This window comes from Cherax quadricarinatus, chromosome 66 (genome assembly GCF_038502225.1).
Source record: "Cherax quadricarinatus isolate ZL_2023a chromosome 66, ASM3850222v1, whole genome shotgun sequence".
Lineage (NCBI taxonomy): Eukaryota > Metazoa > Arthropoda > Malacostraca > Decapoda > Parastacidae > Cherax > Cherax quadricarinatus.
This window is the reverse complement of record NC_091357.1, coordinates 11,368,158-11,385,826: the sequence shown is the minus strand read 5'-3', so window position 1 is coordinate 11,385,826 and position 17,669 is coordinate 11,368,158. Positions and strand designations below refer to the sequence as shown.

The following is a 17,669-nucleotide window of genomic DNA, read 5'->3' as shown; positions in this document are numbered from 1 at the left end:
CCTGTTCACTCTGTCACATCTGTATAGGTTGTAACCTGGGATCCATATTTCGTTGTCCAAGTGATCCTTTATGTGGGTCTCAGTGAAAGCCGCGAACATTGCCTTTGCCTCTGCAAGCAGTCCACGGATGAAAGGTATTTTGTTGTTTGTTGCTGGCTTTAGACCCTGTATATTTGCAAAGAAGAATGTTATCGGACTGGTGGTATTGTTGGTACTGGGGGGGGATTTTTTTTCCGGTATTAGTATCTGTATCTGTTGGTTTGGAGTGGAGGCCATCGACTGTGGTTCCACTCCAGGAATGACTGGATTTGGTGTACGATTTCTGCCATTTCCTGCCAGTTTTTTTTCCTTCCTGGCACTAAAAAACCTCTCCCTCTTGAGTGGCTGTGGCTACCCAGGTTTTCCCATGGCCTGGATGTTTTGTATCTTTTTGTCCCCTTTAGATGGTATGCCTGGCAATTTAAGTTATAGCACAGTCTTTCCTGTACTGAAGAGGTACACAGTTCAGGGTGAAAAAGCTTACAGGAAGGGAGTTTGCATTTTCCTGTTGTCATATGGGCATGGCATTTTCTAGGGTGGTCATAGTTGCACGTCCCATCTGTTTTTCCAGATTTCCCATGCCAGCAGATACCAAGTGCATAGCATGTGCACAGGCTTGGTTTCCGTTTGCCTTGGGTTTCTGTGACTGTATTCCCTGTTGGTGCATGTTTCCCTGTCTTACTTCTATCCTCCCTAGCACCAACAATGGAGCTCCCACCAGTTGTTTTTGGTAATATATCCTCACTATTGCTAGTGGAGTCCTCTTGTTTGCTATTTCCTGCAGTATTTCTAGTTTGCAATATTAGTTTTATCTTATCTTTGACTACACTTATTTCCCTACTATGGCTCCTGTCCCCTATGAGGTCAATTATATGTATTCCTTCCTGCGTATAGTTCCCGACTACCTGGACAAAATCTCCAGCTTCACCATTTCTGTCTCCCAGGACAGCATCTCCAGCTTCACCATTACTGTCTCCCAGGACAGCACCTCCAGCTTCACCATTACTGTCTCCCAGGACAGCACTATCAGCCCCACATTTACTGACTACCAGGACTTCATCTCCAGCCTTACAGTTTCTGACTACATGGCCAGTATCAAGGGCAGTACCATTCAGCACAGACTTTTTATGTTCCTATCTGTTGTAGAAAGCTTCCAGGTTATCTATGAAAGCAGCTTTGATGTTGTCCTCTTTTAATACCCTTGTGATTTTAGTCCACAGATTTATCTCATTTGGGCATACCCAAAAACATTTCCCTGTTTTAACACTGCTTGTAGCTAGTTCTTGGATATCTGCACAAGGGGCGTGACACCAATTTCCACAAAAATGACAATTTATCCATGTGGAAGCCCGTTTGTTTGACTGACCACAGACTACACACAGCTTCATAATGATTTGAATGGTTGATTTACTGCAATTCTACTAGCAACCTCTTGAATATTCTATTAATAACCTCCTTAAATGAAGCTCTAGCTATTTGTATTTCTGTTTCTAACTGTTTTTGTATATTGGACAGCTTACCGTGCACGTTCCTGATATATATTTAATGTTTGTGTTTATAAGGGCACCTACAACCCCATCCGTTTACAGTCTGCTTTATTGTCCAATGAAACCGTTTGAAACCAGTCAAGGGTTCGGACCAGTCGATCTGATCTGATCAGTGGGTCGCTTATTTAAAACACACTGGTCGGTGATTTGGGCTAACACATGAAGGATCTACTGGAAATTATATACCCGAGTAATATGTGATTTGATTGATACAAAAGTATAACTTGCGTGTTGAAGAAACCGGTGATTTCTGGCAGCTCCTACAATGACGAACGGTCGACCTCGACCCTTGTTTATCAATCGCTGTATCTAGCTTTTCTATTTTTTTTCCGTCTCCACCACAATAAATGCTATATTATCACTATAGTTGACTGGTGGAAATTTTGGAGGAAGGACGCTTTTTCTGTAGTAATATTTGCTTCTGGTTGTGTATATTGCGACCGCTGGTAACTACAGGTTATATGAAATTCACAGTATACGTCTGGTATTTCAAGAAAAAAGAAACTAATGAAAGTCATGAGTGTCAACAAATATGAAAAATCACAGTGCCTGAGGAAATGAGAGGTAGTCAGATTCAGTTCAAGGAATAGTAAGCCAGATCAAATTCCTTGGATCAAGTGCCCCCTCACGGGCATAATGGAACGTAAGGGAACAGGCGCAGTATTATTATTATTATAATCAAAAAGAAGTGCTAAGCCACAAGGGCTATACAGCGCTGCAGGGCAGGAAGGAAGCGAGGGCGTCAGGTGGCAAAAGCGAGGTGGATGAGTAATAGGTTACGGATAACAGAAGAGCAGTGGATGGTGAAAGGGTAAAGGGCAGCAAGAGACTGAGCTAGAAAGGGCTGAGGGGAGTGCGTAAGGTATCATCATCAGAGTTTGTGGAGTAAATCAGTCGTTGTCAAGAAGTCAATGAGAGAGTCAGGATTAAAGGAGGGTCCATCAGCAAGAAGGGAAGGTAAAGAGAGAGTAGTAGAACGAAAACGGCGTTGGAGGTAAATTCTGCGTGCTCGTTGATAGAGAGGGCAGTCTAACAGAATGTGGCTAATCGATACTGGAACTTGACACTGCTCACAGAGAGGTACAGGGTGCCTCTCCATGAGATACCCGTGAGTAAGATGAGTGTGGCCAATGCGAAGACGGGAGAGAGTGGTCTCCCAACCATGGCACTGATGACAAGAAGACGGCCAGTAACCTATGCTCGGTTTAATAGAATGAAGTTTGTTACCAAGCGCGAAGGTGGGCAGCTATTGTAGCAAAATAGTCCAGAAATGGAACACCTCTATAGGAAATTGGTAGGTCATGTACTGCTGACCGCGCAGCAGTGTCTGCCTGTTCATTGCCCTGTACGTCGACATGACCAGGGACCCAACAAAAAATAATATCTTTATGCTTCGTAGAGATACGGCGTAGCCAAAGTTGGATATGGAGAACTAGGGGGTGAGATGTATCAAATTTTCGTATAGCCTGTAGAGCACTAAGGGAGTCTGAGACTACCACAAATGATGACACAGGCATAGATGCGATACGAATAAGTGCTGCAAGAATGGCGTACAGTTCAGCAGTAAAAATGCTAGCCGAAGATAGTAAATGCCCCTGCACGACGCTGTCCGGAAACACTGCTGCGAATCCGACGCCGTCTGAAGACTTAGAGCCATCTGTGTACACAGCGGTGGCATGAGAATGGGAGTGGAAGTGATCAAGAAAAAGAGAGCGGGAAGCCACCGTAGGCAGTTGAGCTTTCGAGCAAGGGAGTGAGAAAGAACAGACCCGAACAGCTGGAACTTCCCAGGGGGGTAGGGAAAAGTGAGATGCTACATGAACATATAAAGGTGGTAACTGAAGGGAAGACGAGTGAATGTAGGCGAAGAGAAAAGGGACGGAGCAAACAGGGGCGGCGAACGAATAAAGAATGTCTACTAATATCGGTGACCATTCTATAAATGGAAGGATTGTGGAGATCGTGAGAGCGTACACAGTAGCGAAGGCAATGGGCATCACGGTGATCAGACAAGGATGGAACATTAGCTTCTGCATAGAGGCTCTCAACAGGGGAAGAGCGAAAAGCACCAAGGCACAAATGTAATCCTTGGTGATGGATAGAGTTAAGGCTAGAGAGAGTAGCAGGAGAGGCCGCGGAATAAATCTGGTCACCATAATCGAGTTTCGATAAAACGAGGGCTGAATGTAGGCGAAGCAGAGTTCGATGATCAGCTCCCCAGGAAAGATGAGCAAGGGTTTTAAGAAGGTTTAGCCGGCTGTGAGAAGTTGCCTTCAGAGAGGTAATGTGAAGTTTCCAGGATAACCTACGGTCAAAGAGAAGGCCTAGAAACCTGACTGTATCACGTTCGGGGATACGGGAGCCATAGAGATACAAAGGATGATCGGAGATAACAGAGCGTCTAGTGAAAGTAATTTTGTGAGTTTTGGTACTTGAAAATTTAAACCCATGCGTGGTGGCCCAAGTGGAAATACGGTCGACCGCATGCTGGAGAGAAACTGCAATAAGATGACAGTCAGCGCCTGCACAAGCAATAGCGAAGTCATCAACATAGAGTGATGACCAAATATTAGGTGAAAGAACAGAGGCCAAATCATTTATAGCAAAGAGAAAAAGTGTTGTGCTTAGAACACATCCCTGAGGGACACCTTCAGCTTGGACGAAGTCCGGGGAAAGAACATTATTGACTCGAACACGGAAATGTCTGTCAGTTAAAAAGTTCTTAAGGAAGGATGGCAGATTGCCTCGGAGGCCTAAGGAATGGGCCTGGGCCAAAATATTATACCTCCAAGTTGTGTCATATGCTTTCTCAAGGTCAAAAAATATGGCAATAACTGAGTGATTATTCCCAAAGGCATTACGAACATACGTATCCAAGCGTAGTAAGGGGTCTATGGTAGAACGACCCTTACGAAAGCCATATTGACTAGCGGAGAGACTGTTGTGTGTCTCTAAATACCACATTAAACGTCGATTTACGAGACGTTCCATCACTTTGCAAACTGCACTAGTAAGAGCGATGGGACGATAGTGGGAGGCATCATGTCCTGTAGTACCCGGTTTGCAGAAAGGGAGAACAATGGCAGATTTCCACAGCTGGGGAAGAACTCCTTGTGCCCAAATAAGATTGAAGAGGTGTAAGAGGACTACAAGGGCTGACCGATGTAAATGTTGTAACATACGAATATGAATGTCATCAGGCCCAGCTGCCGATGATCGGCAAGCTGAGAGCGTTGCCTCTAGTTCTTGAAGTGTAAAAGGCACATTATACTGTTCTTCTCTGAGAGAAGAAAAGTCCAAGGGTACTAACTCACTGGGAGACTTTGAGGAAAGAAACGAGGGGCATAGATGGAGCCCTCGGGAAATACGGACCAGATGTGTGCCAAGTTCAATGGCAACGTCAAGAGGGTTTGCTACATCAACACCAGCGACCCGTAGAACAGGAGCCGGGTCAGGAGAGTATTTACCACTCAATTTCCTCACTTTTTTCCAGACTGCACTCATAGAAGAAGCAGAGGTGATGGTGGAAACATAGTCTCGCCAACAAGTGCGTTTAGCTTCACGGATGACACGGGCGCAGTAGAGGCTTCATGTAATCATCTCATTGAGAATGAGGCCTATTATTTCATACTCGCATGCTTTTACATAAAAAATATACACTAAGTTACAGAAACTTTTTTTTTTTCCGAGAAACTAACATTTAAAAAAAAAATGAAGACAATTGTACCGTATTTTTTTGCTAAATTTGAAATACGTTACTGGAGTTTACCTGGAGAGAGTTTCGGGGGTCAACGCCCCCGCGGCCCGGTCTGTGACCAGGCCTCCTGGTGGATCAGCGCCTGATCAACCAGGCTGTTGCTGCTGGCTGCACGCAAACCAACGTACGAGCCACAGCCCGGCTGATCAGGAACTGACTTTAGGTGCTTGTCCAGTGCCAGCTTGAAGACTGCCAGGGGTCTGTTGGTAATCCCCCTTATGTGTGCTGGGAGGCAGTTGAACAGTCTCGGGCCCCTGACACTTATTGTATGGTCTCTTAACGTGCTAGTGACACCCCTGCTTTTCATTGGGGGGATGGTGCATCGTCTGCCAAGTCTTTTGCTTTCGTAGTGAGTGATTTTCGTGTGCAAGTTCGGTACTAGTCCCTCTAGGATTTTCCAGGTGTATATAATCATGTATCTCTCCCTCCTGCGTTCCAGGGAATACAGGTTTAGAAACCTCAAGCGCTCCCAGTAATTGAGGTGTTTTATCTCCGTTATGCGCGCCGTGAAAGTTCTCTGTACATTTTCTAGGTCGGCAATTTCACCTGCCTTGAAAGGTGCTGTTAGAGTGCAGCAATATTCCAGCCTAGATAGAACAAGTGACCTGAAGAGTGTCATCATGGGCTTGGCCTCCCTAGTTTTGAAGGTTCTCATTATCCATCCTGTCATTTTTCTAGCAGATGCGATTGATACAATGTTATGGTCCTTGAAGGTGAGATCCTCCGACATAATCACTCCCAGGTCTTTGACGTTGGTGTTTCGCTCTATTTTGTGGCCAGAATTTGTTTTGTACTCTGATGAAGATTTAATTTCCTCATGTTTACCATATCTGAGTAATTGAAATTTCTCATCGTTGAACTTCATATTGTTTTCTGCAGCCCACTGAAAGATTTGGTTGATGTCCGCCTGGAGCCTTGCAGTGTCTGCAATGGAAGACACTGTCATGCAGATTCGGGTGTCATCTGCAAAGGAAGACACGGTGCTGTGGCTGACATCCTTGTCTATGTCGGATATGAGGATGAGGAACAAGATGGGAGCTAGTACTGTGCCTTGTGGAACAGAGCTTTTCACCGTAGCTGCCTCGGACTTTACTCTGTTGACGACTACTCTCTGTGTTCTGTTAGTGAGGAAATTATAGATCCATCGACCGACTTTTCCTGTTATTCCTTTAGCGCGCATTTTGTGCGCTATTACGCCATGGTCACACTTGTCGAAGGCTTTTGCAAAGTCTGTATATATTACATCTGCATTCTTTTTGTCTTCTAGTGCATTTAGGACCTTGTCGTAGTGATCCAGTAGTTGAGACAGACAGGAGCGACCTGTTCTAAACCCATGTTGCCCTGGGTTGTGTAACTGATGGGTTTCTAGATGGGTGGTGATCTTGCTTCTTAGGACCCTTTCAAAGATTTTTATGATATGGGATGTTAGTGCTATTGGTCTGTAGTTCTTTGCTGTTGCTTTACTGCCCCCTTTGTGGAGTGGGGCTATGTCTGTTGTTTTTAGTAACTGAGGGACGACCCCCGTGTCCATGCTCCCTCTCCATAGGATGGAAAAGGCTCGTGATAGGGGCTTCTTGCAGTTCTTGATGAACACAGAGTTCCATGAGTCTGGCCCTGGGGCAGAGTGCATGGGCATGTCATTTATCGCCTGTTCGAAGTCATTTGGCGTCAGGATAACATCGGATAGGCTTGTGTTAATCAAATTTTGTGGCTCTCATAAAAAATTCATTTTGATCTTCGACTCTCAGTCTGGTTAGCGGCTTGCTAAAAACTGAGTCATATTGGGACTTGAGTAGCTCACTCATTTCCTTGTTGTCATCTGTGTAGGACCCATCTTGTTTAAGTAGGGGCCCAATACTGGACGTTGTTCTCGATTTTGATTTGGCATAGGAGAAGAAATACTTTGGGTTTCTTTCGATTTCATTTATGGCTTTTAGTTCTTCCCGCGATTCCTGACTCCTAAAGGATTCTTTTAGCTTAAGTTCGATGCTTGCTATTTCTCTGACCAGTGTCTCCCTGCGCATTTCAGATATATTGACCTCTTTTAGCCGCTCTGTTATTCTTTTCCGTCGCCTGTAAAGGGAGCGCCTGTCTCTTTCTATTTTATATTTTTTTGTATATATTTTTTTAATGATTTTTTTATAATTCTGTATGCTTTTGATATAGCTTTTAACATTAAGAGATTTAGATATTAACAAGATTCTGAGGGCAAATTTAAACACTAGAATCCCGAAAAACACGTCTGAGCAACAAGTTTCCTATATACTTTACGGCAAAATGTGAAATTTTGAGCACGTCATAAATTTATGAAAAAAAAAAATCCAAAGTTGTGGGATTTCCCCCCCCCCTCCCTCAGCTTGGCAGTTTGCCTACGGGAAAGGCCATTGTTTTTATGGAAGCCTACTCACTATGCAACCATCCCGCTCTGCCACTTAATTGCATACGCACCTATTATACCTTACCGAGCAGTCTGCGACTTGCGATCTTTTTATCAATCCATCTCATCTTTGGATATTAATCATAGCACCCAAGACGACCCCAATGGAAATAAGCTGTTTTGTTTGAATTTTTGGGTTACCCCAGGTAATTTACACACGTTACTATGTGCTTAACAATTCGCAAACAGGCGAAATTATTTACAAACATTATCTCAGGCTACGCTCGAATCCTGCTGTTGACTTTCCGAGATAATGTGTATATATTACTGTGTGTGATAATTTTAATTACGTAGGCGCTCCAAGTGCCAAGAAAAATAAACAAGAAAGGTTAGGAGTTCTGAAAACTGAAATATATCAGATTTGCTTTAAAGTTGGGGCATGTATGGAGACGCGAGGGTCTTTGGCCTCCATGAAGCAACAACTCTCTGATTAAAATGGCTGAACTGAATAAAGGCTTGTGCATTGAGTAATCCAGATTGTGACTGACCAAAAAAATGTCAAATAGGTCAACACAACTAGACAAGACAAAAGTTAGCTAAGGAATGTACGGGAGTAGTAAGAAACCAAGAAAGATGTTCTTAATGCCCTTATGATCAGGGAGAAAGCCTCATCTTACTATAAAACTAGGTAGAAAGGCAAGCCTGAACGAGTATTCATTTAGTTCTGGCTCGTTGAGCCCGCAAGACTAAGGAGCACAGAGTACATTTTTGCTTACTGGGTACTGACAAATTACAATCTGAATTATTATCCGATTAATTTTTGTTCAACGGATTATAAACATGACGAGTTTATGCTCTTAAATCTAATAAAGTTCTACCATGATCACTGTTAAATTCTGACTCGTCTTTGTATTCCTTTGACGGCTTCCCACAGCATGGGGAGGTCCGCATTTATATGTATCTGCATTGTACATGATCAATCTTCCCTTCAAAGGGGAGATTAATCTAACGGGCGGTACTCTCCCGTTGTATCAACCTAATCATACCACATTCCCCAAGCATTGCACGACCCCAACAGGTTTAATACTTCTCAATGAATTAAATAATGATGTACCGGATCAAACTTTTATGAAATTACCACTAACTTTGTTGTATTCTCTATCTTGCAAACGTGTTGCTGAAACCACTTAATCCTTTACTTCATTACTATTGTAACTTGCTTAGTTAACAGGGACGCGGTGATCAGTGTTCTGTACAGCTGAAGGGTTCTGGGTTTGATCTTCCAGGCAAAGTTAGACCTACCGCCCCTTCTTAACAGTAACAATAAGTGTCCGTATCGGTAGACTCCTGTGGGTCACATTCTTGGGGAAAACTGGCATTGCCCATGTGTAATGCATTGCAGACCTACTTCAGAAAACGCCAGTCCAGCTGAAGTTATACATTCGGCAAAATGCCAACATGTAAGAAGCCTAAAGACCTGCCGGAAATATTCAGGTGTTAGTTAAAAGGTGTAAGTGCAATGCTATTTGTTAAAAAAAAAAAAAAATTACCCATTTTTGTCTCTGGGGTGAATAATTAAACTATCAAAAATTACAAACATCTTCATAGTAGCTATATTAGGAATACGTGGAATCAAGACATGCTTTTGTTATTAGTATTCGATCCTATCTGCAGGCCATTTTTAAGTGTTCAGGTCGTAACACTGCCAACCCTCACACATTATCATTGACGAATCAGTACGTTATCACACGGCGTATATAAAAGGGTCAACAACCGCAAACATTATATCCCTTCAAGAATATTCTATTATTTCACATACACTTTAAATTGCACCAAAGTGGTTGGGCCACTTACCTTTTATATTTTACCTCACTATCCCCTCCCACCCTTTTCCAATATTTTTATCCTTACCCATCCTTCTTCCTTACCCATCTTACCAAAGACTCTGGTCATAAGAATCGAATAGAATCGAATTATATTCACGGGGCAGCGCTAAACCCGTAAGGCATTCAGGTTCAATCAAAGGAAGGGGAAGGCAGATCCAGGTCCTTGAATCAAGAACCCTTTTCATGACGGCAACCTTCCCTACTTGAAGAGAGCAAGGTTGACTATAAAATCCAAGAACAGATTTGAGTACAACTCAAGCATGAGAGGTAAGATTTACCAAACATTGGTTAGAGGGCAAACAATAAATGAGTGCGGGCAAGTAAAAAAAAAAATCGGGAACAGTGCTGATTTAATTTGTATTCTGGCTAGATTTTCGTATTAATGAGAAATGGGCACGATTCATGTTGTACGAATTATATCAGAAATAGAAAATGAGGAACTAGAATAGTCATTAATGTGAAAAATTTAGGTTACTTCATCAACATACTGTACATGAACTATTTGAGGGGTGGAGGGGAGGGGGGGGGGGGGGGGGAGTTCGTCCCTGGAAATGTTCGGAGGGCGGAGAGTAAATATGTTGCGAGTGCTAAGAGCTTGGACATCCAACAAGCTTGTGCGCGCATGTTAGGTTTTTTATTTGAAGTGCTATTGGAGTGTGAGCACGGTAACATTACGAGTTCTGGAGGCGAGAAGTGCATTCCCTGCACCCTGAAGGACGGGTATAGATGTTGCAGTTGAGAGAGACATCTAAACTGTCAACACGCTTATGGTAAAACTGACTAAATGACAAAGTGTTTACCAGTTTCGGATTACCGTACCTTGGCGAGAGACAGCCGACGTGGTTAAAAAATAAAATGCACACTATTGGTTGGTTTACTAGTTTTAAAACTTATCGATTACACCATGGGTCATTAAACTTCACCTGTACATCACCACTTTATATATATTAAATAAAATTTCTTTGTATTTACAGAGGGGGGATGTTGAAAATAATAGTCAATATGTCAAAGTGAGAATATCTAATAGAGAAGCCAGAGACGGGATACACATCTATAACAAGTGTAACAATTTTACATTATTCGATAAAAATGTTTAGTAAGTGCAGGGAACAGAAGAGCCTATGGTAACACAAAGTTTGAGATTAGAAGTTATCAAGGAAAGAAGAGTTAGAATCTACATAAAGACGAATAGGATGTACACACACACTAATGGAAATAAGATAAAAAAAATACACACACGGGGGTCGTCCCTCAGTTACTAAAAACAACAGACATAGCCCCACTCCACAAAGGGGGCAGTAAAGCAACAGCAAAGAACTACAGACCAATAGCACTAACATCCCATATCATAAAAATCTTTGAAAGGGTCCTAAGAAGCAAGATCACCACCCATCTAGAAACCCATCAGTTACACAACCCAGGGCAACATGGGTTTAGAACAGGTCGCTCCTGTCTGTCTCAGCTACTGGATCACTACGACAAGGTCCTAAATGCACTAGAAGACAAAAAGAATGCAGATGTAATATATACAGACTTTGCAAAAGCCTTCGACAAGTGTGACCATGGCGTAATAGCGCACAAAATGCGCGCTAAAGGAATAGCAGGAAAAGTCGGTCGATGGATCTATAATTTCCTCACTAACAGAACACAGAGAGTAGTCGTCAACAGAGTAAAGTCCGAGGCAGCTACGGTGAAAAGCTCTGTTCCACAAGGCACAGTACTAGCTCCCATCTTGTTCCTCATCCTCATATCCGACATAGACAAGGATGTCAGCCACAGCACCGTGTCTTCCTTTGCAGATGACACCCGAATCTGCATGACAGTGTCTTCCATTGCAGACACTGCAAGGCTCCAGGCGGACATCAACCAAATCTTTCAGTGGGCTGCAGAAAACAATATGAAGTTCAACGATGAGAAATTTCAATTACTCAGATATGGTAAACATGAGGAAATTAAATCTTCATCAGAGTACAAAACAAATTCTGGCCACGAAATAGAGCGAAACACCAACGTCAAAGACCTGGGAGTGATTATGTCGGAGGATCTCACCTTCAAGGACCATAACATTGTATCAATTGCATCTGCTAGAAAAATGACAGGATGGATAATGAGAACCTTCAAAACTAGGGAGGCCAAGCCCATGATGACACTCTTCAGGTCACTTGTTCTATCCAGGCTGGAATATTGCTGCACTCTAACAGCACCTTTCAAGGCAGGTGAAATTGACGACCTAGAAAATGTACAGAGAACTTTCACGGCGCGCATAACGGAGATAAAACACCTCAATTACTGGGAGCGCTTGAGGTTTCTAAACCTGTATTCCCTGGAACGCAGGAGGGAGAGATACATGATTATATACACCTGGAAAATCCTAGAGGGACTAGTACCGAACTTGCACACGAAAATCACTCACTACGAAAGCAAAAGACTTGGCAGACGATGCACCATCCCCCCAATGAAAAGCAGGGGTGTCACTAGCACGTTAAGAGACCATACAATAAGTGTCAGGGGCCCGAGACTGTTCAACTGCCTCCCAGCACACATAAGGGGGATTACCAACAGACCCCTGGCAGTCTTCAAGCTGGCACTGGACAAGCACCTAAAGTCAGTTCCTGATCAGCCGGGCTGTGGCTCGTACGTTGGTTTGCGTGCAGCCAGCAGCAACAGCCTGGTTGATCAGGCGCTGATCCACCAGGAGGCCTCGTCACAGACCGGGCCGCGGGGGCGTTGACCCCCGAAACTCTCTCCAGGTAAACTCCAGGTAAACATTAGAAGGAATACAAAGCATTCATTGGTAATTTCTGAGAAAAGTTGTATAGAAACTATCAAAATTGTATCTTATACGTGGGATGTGGCCATACTTGTTTAATGTCCTGAACGACGAAAATGTACTACAGGAAAAAAAAAATAGGAGCCAAGGAAGAAAATATTCGGTAAGGTAGGAGGCAAGAAGCACGGAAGAAAAAGAGAAGAGAAACAAGGATGAAAAGAGAGCTGGTATCTAAGGAAATACTGGCGTGAAGAACACCCGAGTTGAGTTTTACGAAGAGGAGAGAAATAACGCAGAAGCGTTTGACAAGATCAAAGTTGGAAGTGGGGAGGCATGGTTAGTGTTTGATTCGAGTCTTATTATTAATAATAACTAGAACAAACTGGTTACTCAGCACTTTATATATAAAAAGTTGCTGACATTATCATTATGCTCCTGACATTACCAATTAGCTGTATTCTACGAATTATATCCTTAATTCGATGAAAGTCAAACCCCAAATAAAATTACAAAAGCCAACACAATGCGGTAACATATTTCGGTATTTAGGGTTGATGCCAGGAAAAGGTGAAATTAAATCAGTTCCAGTTTCTCAAATCAAGAGCTCTTTATTATCACCTTGGCCTATACAGAAGATAATTAGATCGTTTTCTAAAATTCTCTCAAGAAACCATTGATAAACGCTGTCTTGCTCACGCTTTATACACATTTATCTCAGTCGCTTCTTAGTTTCATAGATACTCGCCTCTCCACTACGCTGTCAAATGATTGTAATGAAAAATAAAGAAAACTGTAATGTGTTAGGTAACAAAATACAAGAGACTGAGACACTGTCCTTGAGTCCCATTATAAAAACAGCCGCTAAACCCGGATGGGTCTCTCTTCACTGAACACTGTCGATAATTTTATATTTACACAAATTCAAATGTGTAAAAAAAAATGGAGACTAACCTTTATGTCCCGTTTCTTACTGTCTTCATCTTATTTTCTGACTTTCACCTCGTTATTTCCTTCATGGCGAGTGCCTTGATACCGGAACTTTTATTTGATCAAAGGAACTGGAACTATACTCCTTCCTTTGATCGAACCTGGTTACAATCCCTTTGCCAAATCGCTGTATGACTTAGATTCAGCTCTCGCCTGATAATGATTGAAGACTGATAGAAACTTCCAGTTTAGATGACTTGGAAAAATCTATAGTAACTACCTGGAGTTTACCTGGAGAGAGTTTCGGGGGTCAACGCCCCCGCGGCCCGGTCTGTGACCAGGCCTCCTGGTGGATCAGCGCCTGATCAACCAGGCTGTTGCTGCTGGCTGCACGCGCAAATATCATACATAAATACAAAATAAAAATAAAATATGCAGTCCCGTATCTTCACACTTTTAATTTTTATTTTAATCAGGGGAAAGCGCTAAACTCAAGAGGACTATAGTCATTCAGGTTCGATCCTGGAATGGAAAGGGTGGGTCAAATTTCTTGGACAAAATGCCCCTGACCAGCATCAAGGGTCCTCTCCTGATGAAAAGTTCATAATTTTTGCAGCTTTTAATTATGCCTACACACAATACTGAGAGGAATTGACAGGTGGATAGGGTCAGAATGTTTCAAGAGGAGGGACACAGCAACAAGGGTCACAACTTCAAGTTGAAGACTCGTCTGGGTTACAGGGATGTTAGAAGTATTTCTTCAGTCACAGAATTGTCAGAGAATGGTACAATCTGGAGAGTGATGTAGTGGAGTCAGGATCCATACATAGCTTTAAAAAGATACGATAAAGCTAAAGCTCATGGTACAGGGAGTGTGTGGACATAGAAGCGACCAGCGAGGAGGCGGGGCCAGGAGCTGTGAATCGACCCCTGCAATTACAAATAAGCGAGTACACCCACCCACACCCAGAGAGCGAGTTTTTTTTTTTAGAGTTTAAAAATGTAATACAATTCAGTTATATATAAGTTATGTAGGTCAACTGATCACACTTACATAGGTCAATGCAATGCTGGTTGTGTAATGAACAATGGCTAGTGCAAACTGAGACACCAACTTTGAGATAAATATTATATTCATGGGGAAGCGCTACACCCGTGGGGATGTCATATAGCACCTGGGGGACTGAAGGAAATCAGGTTTGATCTGAGGAGAGGGGAGCTCATATTCATCAGATCAAGAGGGGATCGTATATTATCGCCTCGAACTGCGGTCCAATTCATGGTTGAGGGCCTCGTTTACCAAATGGTTACTGGGGTTCAAAGCCTATCGACCAGGGTCCAGAAACTGTGAATTGACCCCTGTAACCACAAAACAGGTTAGTACACTTGGGTCATCTAGGACGTACGTAAAATTTTCTCCACCAGACAAGAATACTTAGCCCGTAGAATAGGGATTAAATTATTCTCATATATATGCCTAGAGAAACATCACTTAGTGTACATATCCAGCGAGGTAAGGTTTGTCAGGAAACTGAGCAAGTGCTTCCTGACGCGAATCTTATTCATATGACAACCTACAGCTGGAGCTTTTGGTCATCTGGCCGAAGCTGACCCGTCCACCCATTTAAGTTATGGAATTAGATTCAGTCCTGGGAGATACAGCATCTTTTAATTTTTGGTTTTACCGAGGTCTACAGATGAACTCCTCAGTTACCATTCCAGGTCAACTCCAAAGTTACGTCTGAATTCACTTATAACTTCTCAAAATTATTTTAAACTATTAGTTTTGGTCAAGTTAGCTTAGTAGCTATTTAAGACAGACAGACAGACTAAAGCAATGCCAAATTTAGTTTAACTAAACTAGTACATTAACAGAGAAGCGCTAAATCCGTAGGGGTCATAGTATGGATTATTATAATAAAAACTAAGCGCTAAACCCTACAGCGCCTGGAGAATGGGTGACAAGTTTGATCCGAGGGCCATAGTTACCGATTGCTCTGCGCAAAACTCTACACCTATATAGAGTACAACACGGAATAGGTATTTCTTGTGAGAATTTTTATTTATGAGATACTAACGAAATATTAAAAACATACGAATCCTGGTCATTTCGGCCATTGATTACATTAATTTGCATTAATAACTTGGCCATTAGTAGACTATTTTTTGTGCAAATGGCAAGAAACACTAAGCAGTCATTTACTATTGCTGAATTTATTTCTGGACTGTTATATATTTAAGCCACAATTAGTTAGGCAATATTAAAAAAAATAGCACTTACCAGAATGTCAGTATGCATTGCACTTGTTTTAGTGGCCAGTACGACCAGCGAACGTTTATTAGTTATAGTATGTTTTCCACAACTGGTCCCTCAAAATAACAGCAGGTATTTAACTGATACGAATATTAGTAGCACAATGATTCAGATTTCAAAGAGATGAAGCATCTTCCCACAACGACGTCTGGCCCAGCACTGACCACCTGTGAGGCTGTAGCTTGTGCCCCAGCATCGTGAATGACGTTCCTGAAGCCAAAGCCGCTGACTTCGGACGCAAAATTGGAGCTGCACACAATCCACTTTTTTATACTTATTCCAAAGGTTTATGCCATAAAATACTTACACGATTATAAATGAATCAATGAAACATTGAAATAACTATGGGTTATGTGAAAATTACGTAATGCACTACAACAGCGATGTTACGCAAATATCTGCTCCATGTGTTCGAATCCAAATAAGTGACTTGGAATGAATTCCTAGTCAATAATAGTTTAGCCTATTTCCAGCGACTTAAAATATTATATGTTGTGTAATTCTAATTAACCATGATCTGAATGCTACTTCTTATTCAGAAAAAAATGCAAATAAGTCAACATGAAATACTATTTAAGACGTCTGTTATTATCATTACTACTATTATTGTATACACAATTATAGAAGTGTGTCAACATTCATGACTGACCTCTCTTAAACCATGATAAAATCAACTCCAGTGCGCATAAGCGATATAAGTTAATGATTAAGCTGCATGCGCACCAGTTAGGTATCTTCATTGTTGAAACGTTTCGCCTCCACAGTAGACTTCTTCAGTCAAATACAGAAGAACCAGTTGTAGTGAAATAAATACAATCACTGCACCAACCTTAGAGAAAAAGTATTTGAGGTGGTCAGTCCCTCAGCCTGGGGACGAGTTCAGCTACGTTGTCTGGAACAATATACCATTGTCAACATAAGCAATATAACTGAAAGGCAGAAATCCTCATCAGGAAGCAGCAGGTGGGTCCTGATCAACTAGGCTGTGATAGCTATGGAAAGACGTCGTACAGAAGGAAAATAAAAAAAAAATTATTACCTGTAAATTATTTGTATTTATTGTAATCACAAAATGATAGGCTTAAAAAATCCGGTGCTTTTTACATGGACAAAGAAATGGGGTCTTTGATCAGTCGAATTTTGATTAAAAATCAGTCCCTTAACTGACTAGAATGTCGTACAAGGAAGTTTATAGGCTTTTTAGTGCTTGTCTAAAAGTCTACTTTATACAAATGATAACATTGGACCGCTAAACTCACGACAGTATAATCACTTACTGATTCACTTGACTCGGTACAACCACTCACTGATTCACTTGACTCGGTACAATCACTCACTGATTCACTTGACTCGGTACAATCGCTCACTGATTCACTTGACTCGGTACAATCGCTCACTGATTCACTTGACTCGGTACAATCACTGATTCACTTGACGGCACAATCACTCACTGATTCACTTGACTCGGTACAATCATTGATTCACTAGATTGTACAACCGCTCACTGGTTCACTAAACCAAGTACAATCCCTCACTGTAAAGTAAAAGGACACAAGTGCAACTAATGTGACATTTATTGTGGCAACGTTTCGCTCTCCAGGAGCTTTATCAAGCCATTACAAACAATACATGGACACAGAGGGTATATAAAGGCTCAGAGTGAGGTGAATACTAGTGAGGTACCATTCCGATGTTCACTAGTGGTAGTAGTAGTAGTAGTTGTGGTAGTGACAAAAGCAATTAATTCGTACATGAGTAAAAGGATATAAAAGCTATTACTTGGGTAACATAAAAATAGGTTGGACAAATATAAACAGGAATGAGGCAGGTTGTTTCAGTGTTCACTCTCTGTGCTTTGTGTAGTATAACAGGAGAGACTATGTGATGGCAGGGTTTACTGTTTTCAGGAGGATTCTTGCTAAGACTTCGGAGATGGTGAAGCTGCCGTTGTTTTGTTTAATTGTATTCGAAACAGCGATCAGTGCTGATTCAAGGCATTTGCGTGTGCGGAAATTAGTTTCTTTTATCACTAATTGGGCGTCTCTGAATTTC

At 42.0% G+C, this 17,669-nt stretch overlaps 1 protein-coding gene across 1 annotated transcript in view; it reads right to left on the bottom strand.

Moving 5' to 3' along the window:
- The window catches only part of LOC128704070 (uncharacterized), a 42,771-nt gene extending 26,978 nt beyond the window's left edge, over positions 1 to 15,793 (bottom strand). Inside the window, exon 1 of the mRNA XM_053799078.2 lies at positions 15,585 to 15,793. Coding sequence (XP_053655053.1) covers positions 15,585 to 15,602 — 18 coding nt within the window. The 5' untranslated portion in view covers positions 15,603 to 15,793. The remainder of the gene's footprint in view (positions 1 to 15,584) is intronic.
- Between the last annotated feature and the right edge of the window lie 1,876 nt (positions 15,794 to 17,669).